Here is a 22,051-nt window from a genome sequence, read left to right as displayed (position 1 = left end):
TTTGGCTAGGATTCAATTAAAATTCACCGAAGGCTCGAACCGATCCCCTGCGCTTCGAATGGCTGTCAAAGTGAATCGCCTCGAACGCGAATTGAATCGTCCCAGAGGATTAACGAACGCGGAGGTTCGATCGAAAGCCGCGAGCAACGTTCGTCGGCCTGTTGCCACCGTAATCGGCCACCATTCTAGCCAGAGGCGAAAAGGAAACGGCGAATGGGTCCTTTGAGGCACGACTGGTGAATCGCGGGGAAGGCAGTTTCACCGAGGCAACTATCGCGCAACTGGCATTATTTCGAGCGGTAACGAGCGCGACGCAGTGACAGCTCGCGCTAATGATCGAGCATTATCGCACTTTTACTGGGTTCGTTTCTGCGCCCTGCGTCTTCTGCCTATGTGGCTCCAGGGAATTAGCTGATGCACGTACTATGCGTGTCGCAGGAGAAGTCCTCTGGAGACTGTTAAGGGCAACGCTTTTCAGGAGACTTCTCCTGGGATAGAGGTAGCAGCTAATTGCGTCGGCTATTCGCAAAGGGTTGCTTAAAACATGCAAACGTGACATTACATCAATTTAACATTCAACTATGGACACTCAATTTTGAGATACGAACACTTTGATTGAAATCTATGGGTATTAAATATTTATAAAATTAATATGATAGTAATTGGAAGGCAGAGACTAGGTATGACATATTATACACCTCGACTCTCATTACAAAGTCTTCCATATTTAAATGAGAGTATTACTAAGTGTATCTGTAGGGTAGCGACTGTCACTCTCGTCGTTCATTACAGTGCGTAAGCGACACCTCACAAAGAACCTTTCTCTGCAACCCTAACTAAAAGTGGATCTTTTTCATTCCTCTTTTCTCTCTTCTTTTACGACCACGCGTAATAAGCACGTCAGAATCAGGACGTCTCTCAGTTACGAACATTAAAATAATAAACGTTATAAATTTTCTTCAAGAGAAAATACTTCTCTCAATTAATCCCACTTGGTAACTCGAACAGAATTACAACAGAGCCCTATAAAGCCTACCAGGCTCCTTGTCAGTAGTTAAGAGTTGATTACTGAACTCGTACTACCCAAAAACTCGCAAGCCTAGGTGCTCCCAGTGTCTAAACGTCAACGAAAACGTAACGATCGTTCGAACGATTGCTCCAGGCGGACATCGATAGAGATCGCTTCGCCACGGGTCCAGTAATTACACCCAGCTTCTCGTTTCCAGGTGGGACGAGGCACGGGGGGCTGCTGAGGCGAGTGGACACGCGGAAAGTCGAGGTACGCGGCTAATCACGTACCAGCGGATCGTTTTTCGCGAACCGATGCCCGTTTGAACCGCGCCCTATTAGAGCTGTTTCCGCCGGTGAGACAAGTCGCCGCGACTGGTATTACTGCACGCGTAACAAGCATGACGCACGAGGATGTAGTAATGATTATGCGAGTGCACCGTAATCAACGAATGACAGCGACATCCCCCCGTCCCCCCTCGACGTCACTTCTTTCGCTGGGCCCCGAGGCACCGAACGTGTAATTCGAACGCGGCGTGGCTTATTTGTAATTCGACAGAAATGAAACTCTCCGAGCTGAGAGGAGAATGTGGACCGTTTCTCGAGTAATGCTCTTCAGCACGCAACGCGGGGACACCTTCTTGCTGAAAAGAACTTCGAGGTTCTTCTTGCCACTGTTTTTAAACCCTTTCTTGTGGGGACTTAAATTACTATCTTGTTGCAATATAAGATGCTGTACACTTGGAAAAAATTATTATTCGGTGTATTTGTTCTGTACCTGAGAGCAAGAATGACTCAAGTGCATTTTTTTCTAAATCGAGTCTCATACAGTATCTTATTAGCTTCTCTTTTTATTAGAATAATAGAAATCGATTTAATCTACGTTATAAGCGAAAGAAATTTAATAGTATAAACTACGTTAAATACTGTGTTAAGAAATCAGCAGTCTCATTTGTTTCTCTGCTGTTCTGAAAAGTAATAGAAAAGGACTTGGTTCACGTTGGCTGTCGAGTACAGCATTTAAGACTCTCTGTCATCAATTTTGTCACCCTTCATATGCATAATTTAAAGAGTATTGTTTAGAACTAACCTTGTTCCTCGAGTAAACTTGGAGAACATCAGCCCACCATCTAGTCTCCTCACGGCACGTGCCCTTGACGAAGGTCACGCCCTCGGGGGAGGTGATGGCCAGACTGTAAGGATGTCCAGTGATGTCCTCGGCGGCGGCGACCTCCAGGACACGGGTCATGTCGATCCTCGCTTGGGGCACCGTCTCTGGCTGCAACAAAAACGCGATATCACCGGTTAATCATAGTTCTGACCGTCGTGATTTAATAATCTGCATGCGCTTGACAATTTAATTGGCCAATCTCCCGGTAGCTAGCAATTTCATCGACTAATGTAATAATTCTGGGGCCGATCTATAGCCCGTAACAGCTGGGTGATCGAGGCTTTCAGAGCTTCCTAAGTACTGTTTTCCCAGCTTGAAATATTACATAGGAGATAATGGCTGATTTCTGGTGGATAACAGGAAAGGCTTTTGTGGCGTATGAAATTGAATTGTCGCTGAAATTGAAGCAAGGTAAAAGATTGCAGGTTTATGAAGCCTTGTGGCATAGGAGAGCTCAAAGAGTCTTTAATGTTCCATCTATATGTGCTATAAAATTATATAAGTACTTCAGTTAGCTATTAAGAAATAGCATTTATGTAACATTTTCTCTGGTCTATGTATTTTTCCTATCGCAAGAAACTCTGAAATTCTTCCTACTCCCAGCGTCTCAAACCTCCAAAATCCCTCTAAACCCCATCTCAAGAGATTTACAAATTTTCCTTCCTCCAATTACTTAGTATTTAATATTCTCAATATCTTATATCTCCAAAAATTCTTCTAAATCCCTTCTCAAGAGATTTCCAAATTTTCCTCCCTTCCCCTGCATGGTACTCAATATTTAAAAATCACTCACAGTTCCCTGTCCCTTCCAGCGTCTCAGTGAAATATTCTAACAATCCCTCAACCGTCTCCCGTAGCCATATTTCCTCCAGATGGACTAGGGAAACGAAGACGCGGCAGAACGATCTTTTTATCGTCCATTTTCGACGAGTTTCACGATCGCGGAACCGCGGCTCACCGCAAACAGCCGAAGGAGCCACGTTTCGCCGTAATTCCACGTTTATTTGTTCAGAGTCGCGTACACGGTTTTATTGCACCGGGATAATTTAGTGCGTCGTATACGGGCGACAGTAAAAACCGCGGGCGAACGCGACAAGGTGGCCGCGCGGTCGTTCGATCGTGTAAAACCTTCCGGTGGTTACTTAGTCGCTGATTTTCGGGCGTTAAACGCGCGAGCATTAGTTCCCCCCAGGCGGAAACGTGTCATTTTCGAGCGCAATAAGCGAGGATCGTCTCGTTACGGGCGGACTAGCCGAGAGTGAAACTCGTAAAGTCGGTGCTTCCGACGGAATAACGCCTTATTACTATGTCGACCGACGGTTCTCGCCTCGTAAAACGAAATCGAGATGGGCCGATTCCACGGCGATGTGACAAGAGACGGACCTACAGGGGGTTGCGATCGAAGGCTTTGATAGAGTCTCGAAGGTTAAGGTTTCGTTTGAGTATCTTGAATATCGTTAGAACTGTAGATGGAGTTTAGATGGGAAGAAGCAGCGTTTGCTGGGGGGTCGCTGAGGAGAGCTGGATGACTGGTGATCTGTTCGTCTTGAGTCACTGGAATGGCTGGCTGAGGGTTTTGAAATAAATTCGCTGGCACTTTTTTCGCTTAAAATCAATTTACCATTCTGTGAGTTGAAGAGGGGTTATGGCCTTATTTGCGGTTCGATAAAAAATTGAAGGCTGTATGAATTAGTGGATTAAAGAACTGAACAATTCCAGGAGACAGTTTTTGATATATAGCAGTTCATTTTAGAGTTGTACTTGAATTCACTGATTTATATGAATCCTTGGACTTCTACTCCTCTCCCTAGTCTCTTCTCTTCTCGATCACATTCATCACTGAACGATCCAGAGAGTACACAGTCCCCTCCAACCCCAAAGTAACAAATGACAAAAGTGACCAGTAATACCCAATGCAACTGCTAAATTTCTTTCCACTCTTCTCCCTAGTCCCTCCTCTCCTCGCTCACCTTCGCCGCTGAGTGATCGAGAGAGTGCACAGTCCCCTCCAACCCCAAAGTAACAAATGACGCAACGCCCGCACAGAACCCAAGGCAACAATTCGCAGGCTGGCAATTCCGCCGACCATTCACCACAATCCTCTCGCAGCCCAATTTGTCAGGCGAATCGCGACAAATGAATGCAAGGTGCAATCTCGAGGGCACAGCAGCGTGTAACCGTACTCGAGGCGGTCAGGGAGGCACAGGGGACGCAGGAACTCGAATAACGTAAGAGACAGGGGACCTGCGCCAACATTTAGGAACGAGTGGCCGTTAAAGCTGGAGAAACATCGCGACGGGGCTGTCTTAAATTATCCTGTCCGCTCGTTTATTCCGCTGGCAGGAACCAGTACGCCGAAAAATTTGTTAAATGTAGATTTTTGCGTGGTGGAAGCGGTTCATTAGCCTGCCCTCGCAATAAAAGTGCTTGGTAACGGTAACGGTTCGTCAGCGAGACTCTTATACCGCTTAATCAGACGCCGCGTGAAACAAGAAGAGGTCGAGCCGCGGGTATCGCGGTCGTCGTCGAACCAAGCCAGAAAGAGAGACGACTCGAGGAAAAAATCCCCGTTAAATTGAAGCTCGGTAGAGGGGGAGGAAGCATTAAAACAGTAGGGGTACAGGGGGATTTATAAAATGTAAATTTTCACGTGCACGCAACCGGAGGGGTGCGTGAAGAAATATGGCCGCGGCCGCGGAAAGGTGCACGCAGCGAAACGAACCTCTCGCGTTTCGAGAGTAATGTCGACGGTTGAAGCCGAGAAAAATTGCTGGCTGGACGCGGCGTGCTTTGAATTATACGCCGCTGCTCGCGAAGAGGGTTCGAGATGGGCCACGCTCGTGGGTTGATTAAAGCGACCATCGTTAGTGATGGCTTTTGGAGGAATGTTTCTGGAGAAATTGGGCATGAAGAATTAGCGAAGATCTCTCTCTGATCCCTGTAGCCAAAAAGTCAGAAAAATAAGAGATCCAATTTCGGTTCAACACCTCAGAATATCCCAAACTTCTCTGTACTTATAAAATACAGGAAGGAAAGCATAGATTCAATTGGCACAGAGTACCGTTACGCCGTTTTCTCCAATATCAGAAAGCACGAAATCATCGGAGATCGCGTTTCGAGCGTTCCGCCACTGAATCTACGGCCGTTCGACGACAATAAAATCCGCGATTTAGAAATGACTCGGTGCCCGACCGAAATTCCAGTTCGGTTGCGCGCAGTCTCGCTTTCTACTATCCGCGTTCTTGCCACGGCTGAATGGAGACCGTACAATTAAGTACACTTGACGTTAGTACACAGCGATCCATGAAACGTGTCCAACGCTCCCGGCTCGGTTCACTTTGTTGCCTGGCGACTGCAATTTGTTATTTGTTTATACGCCGCGGCGGGCACTCACGTGGGAGGCATTAAGGCGAGCCCACAACACCGTACTACGGTCGTGCACGCGTCACACGTGCTTCGTGGGTTGCGTAATGGGCTGGACGATTGAATCGAGAAGGTTCTGCAACGTTCTGATGGGCACTAGCTCGATTGTTTGGTTATGTACCGAGTATTCGAGCCTTGACTTTGCTTTTCTATGTTGACTCTGGGTTAAGGCTGACCAATGGTCAGAGTAGTCCTGGGAATGGCGATTACCCCGTGGTAATCGAAGGACTAGTCCTCGTGGTACCTCAAAGGCTAGGTCAAAGGCCCAGAAGCAATTACGGATCCAGGAGTAGCCCATGAGTCAATTTTAGAGAAAAAACTTTTTAATATTGGGCTAGAGTGTGTGGCGAGGAAAAAGGATACTTACAAGTACCAACATGAAATCAAAATTGAAAATTTACATGAAAATGACCAATGGTCAAGACTGGACACTAGGTCCAGAGATGGTCAGAGAGGTCCAAGGATGTCCAAGGATGTCCAAGGATGTCCAAGGATGTCCAAGGATGTCCAAGGATGTCCAAGGATGTCCAAGGATGTCCAAGGATGTCCAAGGATGTCCAAGGATGTCCAAGGATGTCCAAGGATGTCCAAGGATGTCCAAGGATGTCCAAGGATGTCCAAGGATGTCCAAGGATGTCCAAGGATGTCCAAGGATGTCCAAGGATGTCCAAGGATGTCCAAGGATGTCCAAGGATGTCCAAGGATGTCCAAGGATGTCCAAGGATGTCCAAGGATGTCCAAGGATGTCCAAGGATGTCCAAGGATGTCCAAGGATGTCCAAGGATGTCCAAGGATGTCCAAGGATGTCCAAGGATGTCCAAGGATGTCCAAGGATGTCCAAGGATGTCCAAGGATGTCCAAGGATGTCCAAGGATGTCCAAGGATGTCCAAGGATGTCCAAGGATGTCCAAGGATGTCCAAGGATGTCCAGGAGCCCTCCAAAGGATCGCCAGGATGATCCTCACCCTTCGGAGACTCCGGAGCGAGTGAGAAATTCGTCGTCCTCCAAGGGTACTTATACCCTCTTGAGCAGAGGAGGGGGAACGAATGCAAAACACAACTTCTGCCAAGTATACCGCGGCACTGAAAGTGTTAAAATTACCGAGTGCAAAGACGGCTATCAATTCAAATCTTCCCTCCTACTTTGGCATCCGCTCTGCTTTCGGCGCTGCGCGTCGCCCCTGAAAACAGGCTTCCACGCCAAGACCTTCGACGTGTTGAGAAACCGCAAAACGTAAAGCATAACGCCGTCGTTTCTTCCTTCAGCGTGAAAGGAACAAGGACAGAGGATTAATTAAAACAGCGATTTATGCTCGATTTAAATCAGACTTGCCGCCTATCACGCGGCCCTACTTCCGTTTGGTCCTTGAGCTCCCTTCTGGTAGAAATCATGGGATCTGTGAAACGAGGCGAGTCGAAGCTAGAAAAGGTGGAGGGCTCCTCACTTCCACATAGTAAAAGTACAATAAGTACTTACACGAAATACAATTACCCTAAATACTTGGATCTCTCAACTCCTATTTGTCATATTAGGGGTTGACTAAAATTCTAAGAGCTTCGACTCAAACAGATTTCTCTGACACCTAGTTCACATATTCTAGATCTCTCAAATCTCATTTGTAACAAAGGAATTTGGTTAAAATTCTAAGGGTTTTGACCTACACATCTCTCCAGTTCCCAAATCCCATGTATCGCCCTAAAGCTCGACTCAAATTCCAAAAGTTTCGACTCAGAAACACCTCTCCGATTCCCAGCCCATGCATCGGCGTACTGGAGCGGCACGAGCCTCTGTTAATCTGGCTCTCTGCTCCCATGTGCTCCACATCGTCGTCGGATTACAGCTGGTACAGACTCGGGACATGTCCAACGCGGCGATACATCATGGCTGGTGCGCCAGGCTGTTATGTATATATCTCCGCGCGTTTTTGTCCACGCGACGTATTTATTAGCAGCGCTAGGCTCCCTTCGAGATGTCCTCGCGCGGATACACACCGCTTTTTGATTTATTTCAAACAGCCCCATCGGAATGTTATTAACTCACCCGCCGTGATTACAGGCCGCCCCCCTTTCTCTCCTCGTTACGAAGAGGAATTCGCTCTGAGTTGGGATTTCGCTCTTGGGTTTATGGTGCAGTCTCGATTATTTTTCAATACACTAGATGGCTACTGAATAGTGGAGGACCTAGAGCCGTGCTTTCCGCGGGCAGCGCTCTCCACAGGGTTTTGTTACCGAGTCACGCTTGCGAACTGGTTTCCACGTGCATAGTAAACGTGGAGGAGGATCATTTTATTTGTGGGATAAACTTGGATGCTGTATTCTATTGATATATCTTCTGAAATGGGTAACATAGGAGGTAGATGAAATCTGGAAACACTAAATAAAATTCATCGCTGTTTAAACTGAGAAGCGTTTAAACCTCGTCTAATAGCAGTAATAATTCTTCGTTTCAATAGCTCATAGAGAGACTTGTGGATACTGAAGCGAGAATCGTATCAGCCCCATCCTCAACACGTGTAAATAGGAGCCGATGAACAGGGTGACAAGAGTCGCAAGAAGTAGCCAAGAGGCGCGAGCAAGGATCGAAATAAGAAGACTCGGTGGTCCAGGTCGCTGGTGACTCGCTGGTAGCCAGCCTCTTCGTGACCCGGTTGCGGTATCCAGAGTGTAACACCGCTCAGAGATAAGATCCTCGTTGCTTATGTAAAACACGAGTTGTCGCGCCCCGTGGCGGTCTCTTCATCTTCCTCCTCTTCCCTCCGCTCTCTTCACCCCCGTCCCCTCGTCAGATCTTCGACCCTGATATTCCCAACTAAACGAAGACTCCCTTCTGCCTAGAGCTGATGCTTTAAGAGGCACTTCGAAACCTCGTCTTCGACAGCTTCTTCGGCAAACCTTCGTGCGAGGTCGTCTGGAGGAGCGTCCAAGGCCCCAGCATCTTGGAGATCCACTGAGGGCCCCAAGGCAGGGTCTAATTAATTGCGGCAATTAAAACGTAACGCCCAGGTTGAATCGCTGGCGAATTTACGGAAATTTGCGACGCTTATCCGTCCAGCTTCGTTCCTGGCCACGTAGCCAGCGTTCGAGATTATGGAACAGATAGAGCTGTCGTCCCTGCTGTAATTTACGAGACGAACAACTGATAGGGAACACTGTCTTGAAAATATCCTGGTGGATGTAACGAGAGAACAGGCGAAAGCGATTTCTGAAGAGTATAATTTGCGCTATGCGTAAATTTCTTGATATCTTCTTGTTTAATGATAAGATAATTGTTTACAATTTGCAAGGAATATTGCACGGAATTGTTAATAACAAGAGATGTAACACAGATAGTGGATACTTTCGATATTTTGTGGAAATAATCAATTTTCCGCACTCTACTCTTAGTTTGATTAATTTTGAATCATATGAAACAGTTGTTTCGTTGATTCCCCCTCTTCTGGTCGAGAGGGTATAAATACCCTTGGAGGACGACACATTTCTCACTCGCTCCGGAGTCTCCGAAGGGTGAGGATCATCCTGGCGATCCTTTGGAGGGCTCCTGGACATCCTTGGACATCCTTGGACATCCTTGGACATCCTTGGACATCCTTGGACATCCTTGGACATCCTTGGACATCCTTGGACATCCTTGGACATCCTTGGACATCCTTGGACATCCTTGGACATCCTTGGACATCCTTGGACATCCTTGGACATCCTTGGACATCCTTGGACATCCTTGGACATCCTTGGACATCCTTGGACATCCTTGGACATCCTTGGACATCCTTGGACATCCTTGGACATCCTTGGACATCCTTGGACATCCTTGGACATCCTTGGACATCCTTGGACATCCTTGGACATCCTTGGACATCCTTGGACATCCTTGGACATCCTTGGACATCCTTGGACATCCTTGAGCATCCTTGGACCATCTCTGGACCTAGTGGCGAGTCTTGACCACTGGTCATTTTTATGTAAACATTTAATTTTGGTCTTATGTCGGTATTATGAGAATCCTTTCTCCTTGCCACCCCTTCTTCCCCAATATTAAAATTTGACTTCTTATCAGCATCTAGATATTTTAAAGCAGAGTATTCACTGATGGTCTGTACTAATAAAACTTCTAATTTTTAATATCGCTGCATTTAGGTAAGTGGTCCTTCAACGACTATATTTTTATTTAAATGCCTAAATATGAATTTCTACTGTACTCTGGCCTACAATTGACTTCCAAAATCACATTGCAAGTGACTCAGAAATAGCAACAGGAGCTCTAGAGGCCCACATCCAGGGGACAAAAAAAAATGCGTTGGATGATACTTGTGCTCTTATGTTTAATGAATGACAGTGGGGAAGTTGTTTCCACCGATCGGGTATACAGTCACGATTCTGCGGTGTCGTTTTCGCGCGGGACGACCAGTTCCATCTGGAAAAGCAACGGGGGTCTGTCGGCCGTATCGTCGTCGGCTCTGAACGATCTGGTAACTTTTCATCGGTGAAAACAGGTCCCACCGGTGTCCAGGGGAAGCTCGCTCGCTCGCGTCACGAAAAACGATCGATAAAACCGGAACCCATCGAGCGTCCGCGGCCAGGATGAGCCACCGACGCTCTTCCTCCTGCAAGCTCGAGGTCTCAGCGACAAATAGCCGCTCCCATCGACGATAATCGCGAGGGACTAAATTAGAAACGAGCAAAATTGAAGCCCGATCCTCGCCAAGCCTCGTACGATCGAATTCTGATAGGGTCGATTTATCGTCAGCCCTTCATTATACTAGATCCCCATCTACCGTGGTAGCGCTAGGCTTAATCTACTACCGTCCCTCCGTAAGCGTTGCATCTAAGTTATAATTGGATTAAGTTATGCCAGCCCTAAGTTATGGCCGATCAAGTAATGCCTGGCGAGAGTTATGCAAGCTCCAGGTTGTAATTTCGTCTAAATCGCGCGTGGCTCGGATCGCGCTGGTCCTAAGCCCTATCTACTGCGTCGATCTAAATTGCTCCGCGCTCGAGTTATGCCTCGGCTGAATCATTCGATCGAACTAATCCTGTCTCGTTGTTGCTGGAGGTTCTGCTGCCCGGAAGTCGCGACTGATTCGAAGTGCAATGGATTCTGAAGCTGCTGCAGATTGCTATGGTTCTCGATAAAACGGAGAAATTTTCCTTTAGAGAAGTTTGCTGCTGTTTCAAGAGGTTCGAGCTACCCTAAAGCAACTCACTGCCGACTCACTACTGGAATCTCAAATCCCTGTCTAGTATCCTCAGTCTAATGTCCCAAATGTTCAATCCACGCATCATCGATTGAAATCAATGGCTGTTCAACATTCTAATCCCCTTCATATTTAATATTCCGTTTGACGATTATTACGACATGTGAAGACTATCGATACACCGATTTCTCTGAAGCAGCTTTGTCGGTCGCCTGGCAAGGGATAGGGGGCTAGAAACTGATTAGAATACCAGGGATTTCCTCGCGGCTCGAGCAGCTCCTCCCCTGCAACGTGACGGAATGCACGCGAGCCGAGCCTAGCGTCTTTTGCGCCTCGCGAGATGAGTTTACGCGCTGCGCGTCCACGCACCTTCCCTCGATGGAATTCCTCTTGGTCTTCTGCTAACGAGACTTGGCTAGCTTGTAGCCGAACCGAGTCGTTCCCTTCAGCTAAGCGAAACTAGATGAAAATTTGACCAGCCAAAGCGAGGACAAGTAAATGAAATACCTTGAAGACAATTAAACACTTTGAGCATAAAAAAATTGTATCCGAGATTTATAAAGAACCACTGATTTGTTAGCAATCTAGAATTTTGCATTTGTCTCTCTATTAATAGTCGATATGTGTATCCTGCCAAAAGGATTGTCAAAAATCTTTCTCTGAAGCTTTGTCCTCGAACTCGCGCAGATTCGTCGCTCCAAAATCGATTAATCGTGGCCGACGATTCTATCACGACCGCCGTTAATGTTACGTTAAGAAGATTTATCGATGACGTAAATAATATGCAGACAGTCGTTGGAAGTGACGCGAGCGTTTGCTTATCTCGCGGCTGGGAAAGATTAATGCGCGTGCCGACCGGCGCGTGTACCTCCGTTAATAAACATTACTCGCAATAATAGTGGCAGCGTACGCCTTGGAAAGAATCATATGGCTAATAGAACGCGCGTTAAAGTGTCGATGCACTGCACCAGTTAGCCTAGTATTCCTACTCGTGACTACAGTGAGTTGAGGAATTTCTAAAATTTAGCGCAACCTTGTCTTCTTATTTGTATCTGAAGCCTGCAGGGTTTCTATTGTTGCACTGGTGCAACACTCGCTTTATAAATTTGTGTCTGACTCTGTTATTAGTTTCTTAGTTAATATTTAACTTGTATTAGCAGGAATATGTAGGTTTACTTGAGAGAGGCAGAAGCTCTTCAAGTACTCTCTCAAAGATCAACACTTGGTGCCATTGCTTTTAAGATAACCCTTCGATTAACTGTCTGGGCGTTAAAGGGTTAAGCCAGAAGAGGGTTCACAAACCCCAAAATTTGCTATCTAAACTCCAGCATCCCTCGATCCTATGTTCTCAATATCCCCAAATTTGGTGTCCCTAATTCCACCTGTTACACCAGCCAGCTTCCCTCGAAAACCTCAGGACCCCACCACCCTCTTAACGTGTCAAGTGTCCTTTCACCCCAACATCTCTCTCCCAACTTGTACCACCATCCATCCCACGACCTCACGAGCTAACAGAAGCCAGCGAGACGTTACGTAATATCGAGAGCAAGACGACAAGCGATCGACAAAGGAAAATGTCGTGGTTGCGCAACCAGAGAAAACGATCTTCCCAGAAATATCGCTCGAATCTCTCGTCACGAAACCGAGTCGCAGATTGGCGTCCTTGATCCTCGACATTTTTCTAGATTTCACGATCGGCTATCCCCCTTTCGACGGATCCAGCGTCGAAGCACGGAGCATCGTTAACCTTTGAGATCATCCACGCTCGCGCAGTGCAACACGCGTGTTGTCGCTCGGTGCATTCCGCGAGGATGACTGCCGCGAAGGTGTGCGTACGCGCGAGGAGTAACGGGACCGAGGGATCGATCGCGGCACGGAGATCGAAGGTCCCTCGAGATTCGATTCGATCGTGGAATGGCGAAGGTCGCTGGGGAAAGGAATACCGTTCGTAAGTTATCGATGGGGATTGAGGATCGATGGACGAGTGAAAATGATCCTTGGATTTCGCAGTTGTAAACACAGGATCTAGTATGAACATTTTTGGCAGAGGTGTTTAGGAATTGAAGAGCTCTTAGCAGAAACGAGTCTCCTAATTTTTTGGCTTTTTCTGGGAGAGGAAAAATAGACATACATCCTTGTTCAAAAGTATTAGGACACCTACTGTCTTCAATGTACTTCCATTTTATAATATGAATAGTCAATGATAATGAATTTTAAGGGGTAATTCTATATATCAAAATAAGACAAAATTTTGCTGGGTTTGACTTGGAACTTATTCTACTGAGGTTACTATGTCTGACTCAGGACTTATTCTACTAGTTTTATTGTGTCTACACTTGAGATTTATTACATTGGTTTTACTATGTCTGACTTGAGACATATGCTGATTTCACTGTGTCTGAGGCGTTTTAAATGCAATTTGTTACTGATTTTCTCAAATAGGAGAAGGATAATGTAAAAATTGTATTTCTAGTTGCAAGAAGAAATGATGTAAATCCTGACTTCATACCTTAATTTTAATTCAAGTCACCGCGGCAGGATACGCATCTTCAGGAAAGAAGAATTAATTATCCTCTCGAAATCTAATCTCACCACTGAATTCCGTTCCCCTCTAACATCTTTAGAATTAATAATTAGTTCCCTTCAAGAATCACTTTACAAACTTCCTTCGATCATCGCTTCTCCTCATCAAAAGCAGCCAGTGGATCGACATGGAAGCCCGTCCCCCATTCTACTGCGTAATTAACGCGGAAGTTATTGAAATCTATTGTGCCCAGGCCGGCTTTGTCACGGAGAACAGCTCTTTTCCAGAGATCCCCGTTCCTCCCCAGGTTAAGTGAGTTTCATTCAATCCCGTCATTAGCTGTTTGCCGCGCGGCAACGGGGCGAGGCCTTCGCTGTTTTCCTCGTCCCTCTTCCACCCTGTAATCTCCCTGGCTTCTCCCCTGTACCATCCTCCATCGTCTATCCTCTCCGTGGCGCGGCACTACTGCTAGAACGTCTTAATGATAATCTCGGGGCCGAGGAATGAAGAGCACAATGCATTACGCGAGTAAGAACCTGCGGCCCTACTGGGTGGCTAGCTTCGCCTCGTCCCTCCTTTGGCAATCACTCATCGCGGGCTTGGAAACAATTAGTCTTGGGAAATTGAACGGACTGGAAACATTGTTCGAACGTTAGCGGGTTTAATAACGCGCTGCGAGACTCGGCGCAACGAGTGCAGATGTGATAACCCTAGGTCGGAGCGATAAGGAGAACGATACGAATGTGTGTCACGCGGTACTGGAATGGTTTCTGTTATAGAAGGAAATAATAGAGGAATAAATTATAGATATAAGTTCTTGGGAGTTCTCCAGAATTTCTTTTGGGGTATTCAAAGTTCCAGTTTTAAAGGGTATGTAGGGAAGATTAGGTCTGGGGTTTCTATGAATGCAGTCAATTGAGGAATCTTAAGCTTGTAGAACTCTTAAGTTCTCAATTTTTGAAGGATAGAAATTGTCAAGGTACTAAGTTCCTCCAATATCTACACCTAGATATGTTAAAAGTACCAAGGTCCTAAAATATCCATGAACATTTTCAAGGTACCAAGTTCTTCAAATAATTTTCTATACTTTCAAGTTCTTCAAACATTCAGCATCAGGACTCCCAAATTTCCCCAATTTACAGTGAATATCTACAAATCCAGTAACTCAATTTCTCTAAAGGGATTCAACCTGAGAAGCATCTACAGATTTCTAAAGACCCATCGACCTTCCCCTCAGCTCCCCCACGCACTCCACGAAACAGTGCAATTAGACCCGACAATCTGACCCCATCGGTGGTCTGTGACGCCTCGTTTTCGCGAAACGGAACACCGAATACGATCGTGTGTCAAGGAATCCCAACGATCCCCGCGCGATCGAGAGCGGCGCGCCACGGCGATCCATCGACCACTGTCGGAGATCTCGTTCGTGCGTTCAGGTATGTATATTCATACACTGGCCGATGGAATGTCCGTGATGTCCAATATACGCGATACCAGGCGGCGTACGCGGCATGGCTGAAGCAGAGGCTGCTCGGCTCGCTCACGGTACACGCGTACTACGTGGCTGCATGAATATGTTGTGTAGAATAGCCAGGACGTACACACGTAGCCGCGTTTCCTGGTCGCGCTGGGCGTGTCGCAATGCCGACTACGTGTACACACGGCCAGCACAGCGATCATCGCCGCGTGACACTTCATTTCGAGTCTGTCTGTGGGCTGTTAGAACCATGGGCCCAACAAGCATGTGGTACCTTTTCTAATTTTTATTCTGGGTCGATCGAGGCGTTGAGTAATGTAAACCTAATGCACAGGGCGATCGGTTTAACTGGAAATCATTTAATGGCTGTTGGCAGCACTTAGAATACTAAGTGGTTTCTAAACCCTCAGAGGGTTTCTAAATAAGCTGATCATTCTGTAAATGCATAAGGTGAATGTGCTAATAGCTGATCATTTGAGGTGTCGAATTTGCCAATAAATGGACAACCTGAAACTTCGTATGTCCATATACTTCGACTATGAAATTGTAGGAATTTAAGATTGCTACTATTCTATGACACTAGATTTTAGTTTGCATTAGGTATGTCTCATACTTTAGAATTTAAGTTTAAATAATAAAATGCATGAATAAAATTAATGCTAGTGTTCGAGTATCGGGATATGACCAACTACTGGGACATTTACTTTAGTCAGAAGAAGTCTTGGTCCTGCGAGAAGCTGAAGTTATTTCCAATATTCCTGTCACTTGTCTAGTGTCCCCAGAGACATCCTTAGTATTTTGTATCCCTTGGATTTAATTAAAAAAAGGCACTCCAAATCATAAATCAAGGAGTCAACTATGATGTTAGATGAATTCTGTAGTGCTTCCAGTGTATCTGTATTCAAGCCTCTCAGACTTGCTACGTCCATCTTTGCTTCCATCCAGCGCTGCTTCTCCCCGTTTGCAAGGGTTTTTTGTCCCTGGACGTTCCAAAGGCAACGAAGAAATTTTATCTCCTGCCTGCACACCAATTTCGTCATTACACTGTTACGTCCAAGGTAACTGGTAATAACGGCCGTCACTCGGGCTTCATTTGCCACAGCGGCGAGTTTCGAGCGCCATTACGTCTCGACTTTACGCAGCTCACCGTTACTCGTCTCTGCGCCACGGCAATCGTTTATATTGCCTGCTGATTGTTATTCGCGACTGGCCAATGAAGAATGACGACGAACTCTACGACCACTGAGTACAGGATGCTTGAGAGACGGACGAATGAGGAATTACTTAGACTGTTCCCAATGACAGTGAATGGTTTTATTCGAGAAATTCGAGATATTAATTTACACTCGAATGTAAAATATTTTTCATTTAGATTTGATATCATTCTCGAAGAAGGGCAACTAAGGCTCACGAGGGAATACTTTTCAACACCGATCACAGATTTCCTGAGCTCTCTGCTCTCTCCGAGGTTCATCAACACCCACTTGGCCTCCGACCTCGCACCCAACATCTGAAGCAGCGGCTGCAAGGTAGAATAGTATCTGATCGAAGAAACATTTATCTGATAGTTCGATGCTTTCAGATTATTCATATGATATGAAACCCAAGAGACATCGTGGTGTCTTGGTGCTATTTTGTTAAGAGCAACAAAAATGTAAACTTTCAGGGAGAACAGTCGCAATCTTATGAAAGTCTTATGTAAGCCACTTCAGAATGAGTATATAGAAAATTGTCTACATTATCTTAGTAACTTTTTATCTATCTTTTAAGTAATATGGACGTCATATTGGGACCACGTCAAGCCAGCTGGTCTGAGCGCCACAGACCGAATCTACTAGCTCCCTTCTACGAGGAAGTAGTTAAGGTGCGTCCATACACAGCCCATTATATTCTACTTATTTCTGAAATACAGATTCACGGATTCTCAAATTTCTATATTCCAGGATATCCCAGGATCAGGGAAGAAAGTCTCAAAATTTCTACGCAAAACCTACAGTGACGAAGAAATTACAAAGAAAGCCTACGAAGGCTTTTCACATATCTTTAGAGAATTTTCAGAAAAATCTGAAGAATAAGCCTGTCCCAAAGAAATGCCAACCATCGAATTCGAGAGCTACATCAGACGAGGGAAAGTGGGAAATTGAAGGGACAGCTTGAGCCCTGAAGTCATGGCTAAACTCGATAACTGCATTTCGGAGAATTCATAAGGAACTGACCTAGTCTTTCCTGATCTCTGATTCATGTTCGCTAATTGTAGACTATAAACGTTTAAGGATAAAAAGGGGGGGCATTAAGGTAGAATCGAGATCACTTTCACCAACCGATTTTCACGAATCCCCCTCCTCGAGTAGGTTCTCTGTATTCTACTTCAAAGAACCGATTCTCTGTCCGACATACGCTCCGCCAATTAGCCAGGAGACATCGATATTCCGAAAGAAACGAGGGGGACGTTCCAATTAAAATTTCAAATTGCACCTATCAGGGTCAATATCATGCAGCTAATCAGAGGAACGCACTTTCTCATTCCAGAAGACTGTCTCACCTTTGTCGACTAGCTTCTGTCCAGACAAAATGGAACGAGAAGCATCGCAAACGTGACGAGCCTTTAACCATCCCAGAGAACCTGTTTACCTTAGCGAAACACTTTGTTACAATCAGAATGAAATTGTGCCTATTGTTGCTGAATCGTCTGGATATGCTAATTGCGGGAAAATGGGGAACGAGGGCCTGGTTCAGTGGGAAAAAATTCTTGGAATTGGCTCTAAGAATCCAGTCCTCATTCTACGTGAATATACCTCCACTTAAAAGAAGCTGATTTCATGCGATTCGAGAAGGCCACAGATTCCTCGATCTAAAAATCTAAATCTAAGGAACCAGGCAAAACAGGAATTCAATCCTTTAAGCCTAATTGAAAGAAATTAACGAAAGTGTTTGAGAAGGTCTATGTGGACAGGATTTTCAAGCTTCTTAAAAGGAAAAAGATGGTTCTTAGAGAGAACTGGCCACGTCTTCCCCCGTTCGAGTCGAACGATTTCTATTACGTGCAAGCATCGCGATCATTACCCCCTCGGCACGGTAATGTTCGGTAATCAGGTGTATTTTAACGAGAGCCGTAGCGGTTCGCGGCTCAGATGCCTGTGCATACGTTCGCGTGACTGTGTTGCGCAGGTGTACGTGTAGTCCGCCGCTGAAATGCCATTTCTGTACAACACGAGATCGTTGCACCCGGCCCCAACCGAGGAACTTCCTTCGACAACCGAGAATTCTGCTACTTTTCATCTACCGCCTCTTTAACGTCTTCTTCGTAAGGACGTCTAGATGCACCGTTGTTTAAAGGGTTCCTGCTCGAGATGAAACGCTCCTGTGAATAGTTGAGAAACTATCTCAGTCTCTGGGAGACTTGTTCGAGAAGCCTGGCAAAGAATTTAGGTCTGCTGAGTAAACTTATAAGGATGAGAGTCTAAGTATAGTTATTACTCACAAGTTTAAGCGGATGCTCTGGAGCTAATTTAGATGTTGATTTTTCTGTGAGTGAACTAGGGTTTTCTGAAGTAGAACTGAGGTATTGCTGGGTGTATCTAGGTTGGAGATTGTAGGAGGACAGTGACCTGTAGTACCTGTAAGTGCAACCTGCGGTTGGTTCGATGTTTTCTAAGTGCAATTTAATCTGACATTAGGTTTATCGAAGTGTAACTCCTAGGTTTACTTAGATCTAATTTATCCTAAGTCTGGGCCTCAATCTCAGCTAGTTAGCGCCTTCTAATCTAGGATAAATAACGATTGAAAGAATCCTCAAGTGCCTCGCTAATATCCTAAGTTAGGTGCACGCTAACCCAATTACAGAATCATTAAGCAATTTCACGTTACAGCTTCTCCAAGTGTGAAGATCCAAACACCTTCCCGAAAAAATCCTCAGCACGATATGCGGATTGCAAAGAGCTACCTCACATAAGTGGAGGAACAATTATTGGCAATAACTCAGCGCAACGCAGGAAACGTAGCTCGTTATACTAATTAGAAGTATCGCATTAGCTGTTCGGCGAGCAGGAATGTATAACCGAAGATACGAGGTCATCGACACACCAGCTCCCCGTTACAATGTAAATATCGTACGCAACGCACGCGAGGAACGTGCTCCTATTATACCTTTCTACTTTCCTACCTTCCTCTCTTCGGGATGAGTGATCAATATTAATGGTCGTCGTTGCATACTATCTTTCCCATCACAATTTTCACGCGATGTAGATACCACATACGTATTTATAACAGCGATTATAAAACGTTACAGTGCCACTTCATTCCGCTCCACTGTTCGCCTTTTTCCACGCGAGCATCAATGGGGCCTCGACTCCGTTCTCTAATGACGAATTGTGCAATTGCTCACCTAGATTCCTTCGCGTTTATTACTACTGTTCGATCATCAAAGGGGAACTTACTATACTGTGTGAACTTGAAACCAGTTATTCTCTAGGTGGTACTAGCTGATTTCTGGGGCACAGACTCTGTGCTTTCTTATCTCAGGAATACTGCACTCGATTCACAGGAACTTGAAAAATCGCTGCAGTTTGACGAAGCAATACAATCCAAGAACTTCTCTCTCACCGTGCAAGAGCAGTCGAAGGATTGTTAGAAGAGGTCCCAACGCTAGCGAGTCTTCCATCTGAACGACTGCCGCGTTAATTACGCGCTGGCTGGCGCTAATTACATCCGCGACAGCGTAAGGTTCCGACGATGAATCGCGATTACGTAAGGGCCGGTTCTCAGGTGACCGTCCGTTCGCGTTTCCTTCGTGAACGAGCGATCGATGATGCAGCGGTTCCTAGAGTCACTGGCTATGAACCGAAGCCCGTGCGAGAGGAAACTTTAGAGGTGACACGTTCGAAGACTCCGATAAGGAAAAGGGGGGAAGAAAAGGATGAGAAGGGAAACGTGGAAGCAGAAGTCCGCGATCAGCTGTATGGCAAATCGCATTTCGCAAATAAGATTTCGCAGTCGTCGCTGGGAAACGGTGTCCGAGGGAACAATGCCCGACCCACGCTGACTGTGGGACACACGAGCCCTAAACGCGTCGTCGCTCTCATAAGAAACCACTAACAGGAGAGATAGACACGATGCGTATTATACTTATTCCGTGCACAGGTAATTATACTGTTTTATGGTTAACAGGTTCACAGCTCTTTAAAACTGCAATTTATCTTTATGTTCGAGAAGCAGATAGAAGCTTCACAGAATCGTTAAGAAAATGAAGGGAACATGGCTAATTTTTATGCTTACTTTTTAATCAGAAATTCAAAGAGAATCTTGTAGAAGATATCGTGAGGAATTATCGTTAAATTCTTCTGTTTGCTCGAGCGTATATCTACAGGCTGTTCCACAATAGGAGTCAGAAATGTTAAAGGATGATTCTACGTGTCAAAACAGGTCGAAAATTAAGAACAACCAAACTGTGTTTGAGGTTCTTTTCGAGAGTTATTAATTATTGAGAAAACTGCTAGCGTAAAATGTGTCTGACCTGGAGCCTATTCTCCTTCACCGTGTTTGACCTGGCTATTGCACATCGTCAGTAGAATGAGTCTGCAATCAGACACTTACCACATATTTCAGACATTTTCTGAGCAATTAATAACTCTGAAACGAAGTGTCGTATTTTTGTCATTAATGATTTTTGTCTTATTTTAGCGTGTAGAATTTAACCATTTAAACAAACAAAACTTTCGTTCTATTCCCTTGGAGAAACATTTGCAACAGCACAGTTTCTCGACGTGCTCTGTCTCCACAGATCCCTGCTCCCTAAGAAACCCAATCGCCAAGGCTCTAATGCTTCCCGGTGGACGTGAGTGGAGAAGCATCGCAGGGCTTTCTTCCTTTTGGACGACGAGATATATCGATTTCCGCGTCGCGGAAACCGCAGAATCCCCGAACAAGACTGGTTACTTTCGCCCCGAAACTTCGAAACTTGAGACGCAAAGTGTCTCTCGAGGCAGACGAGAAAGAGGACGCAGCGGTTCCTCATTCCACTAAAGGGTTCTTCTGCGAAGCATCTCTGCGAGAGCACTTTATTTTATATTTATATTTATTTATTCACGCCTGATAAACCCTTGGTACAATTTTAGAAGAGATATAATTAACCGTATGAGACAACATAGAATTGTGAAACTTTTGACATAAGATTTCAGAATAATCGTGATTAAAGATCGAGATAGAAGAACTTAATTTGTAGGCAGCCAGGTGCAAAGATTTACGTTATACACCCTCGATTTTATATGAAACATTCTGGCAATAAGGTGCCCATGTGATTGAAGAATATTCAATTTTAGAACACGCTAGAGAAATACACAAAATTTCCAACTTTTAGCACGTGGACCGAGGAGCCAGGAGAGTTCGAATTTAATTTCGCTTTAGTCGTGGTTTGAAACAAGTTTAGTACAGGTTTAGTCCAGGTTTAGTACTGGTTTAGCGTATATCGTTGCAGCCGTCGTCGGGTCGAACAATGCACACGTCCCACGCCGTGCCACGCCGCTCCAAGTCGCGAGGCACTGCAAACAACACGTGTACAATCGAACAGCCGCGCAGAACGCTCGCAGAATCTAATTTATTGGCGCAGCCAAAGCCGAACGACGCCTAGACAATCGACGGAGAAATTAGAAGCGGTTGACCGTCGATTTCGTGGGCGTAATTGCCGCGACATGCATCGTCACGAAACGAGGAATTGCTAGAGGGATCGAAGTGTCCAGTGTTTGTTAAATTCTGGAGAAATTGGAGCAGACTTTAATGGAATGAGATACATAGATCTTGAGTTGAGTCTAGGTTCAGATCTAGGGGTTCTGAAATAAGTCTGAGATCTAGGGTTGATTTCAGTCTTGAGGGTTGAAGACTCAAAGGTTGAAGATTCAGGGTGGAAACTGGGTTGAAGCTTAGAACCTTGGGTCTAGTTCAGGCTGCAGTTTGAGAAATTTGATCTAAAGTGGATTTAAGTAGACTTTTCTAGCTCTGTCATAGAGTGGATTCAGAATCCTGTAAATTTCATTTAAGGTAAACCTGTACTTCAATAAATTCCTATACTCCTTTGAGAAACTCTCTATTGAGAGTAATTTGAGAAATCCATTTTCCTGATATAGCAAAAAGTGAGTAAGAAAGACGAATGTCCAGACGAAATTGGAATCGATTAAGAGGGCCTGTTGCAGAAGAACCTGCTCGTATTTATCAGCCACATAACGCATGATTCATTGCGTAATCTCTGGTACGATATACCCACG

General features: G+C 45.4%; 1 protein-coding gene across 6 annotated transcripts in view; it reads right to left on the bottom strand.

Annotated features, from left to right (window-relative positions):
- The window catches only part of Osp (myosin phosphatase Rho interacting protein outspread), a 154,275-nt gene that overhangs the window by 17,001 nt on the left and 115,223 nt on the right, over positions 1-22,051 (bottom strand). For all 6 annotated transcript variants that reach the window (XM_076377417.1, XM_076377412.1, XM_076377414.1 and 3 more), the window contains one exon: positions 2,099-2,287. In XM_076377417.1, coding sequence (XP_076233532.1) covers positions 2,099-2,287 — 189 coding nt within the window. The remainder of the gene's footprint in view (positions 1-2,098; positions 2,288-22,051) is intronic.

This window comes from Calliopsis andreniformis, chromosome 4 (genome assembly GCF_051401765.1).
Source record: "Calliopsis andreniformis isolate RMS-2024a chromosome 4, iyCalAndr_principal, whole genome shotgun sequence".
NCBI classification, from domain to species: Eukaryota; Metazoa; Arthropoda; class Insecta; order Hymenoptera; family Andrenidae; genus Calliopsis; species Calliopsis andreniformis.
The sequence above is the reverse complement of the archived record's forward strand: the minus strand, read 5'-3'. Positions and strand labels throughout refer to the sequence as shown.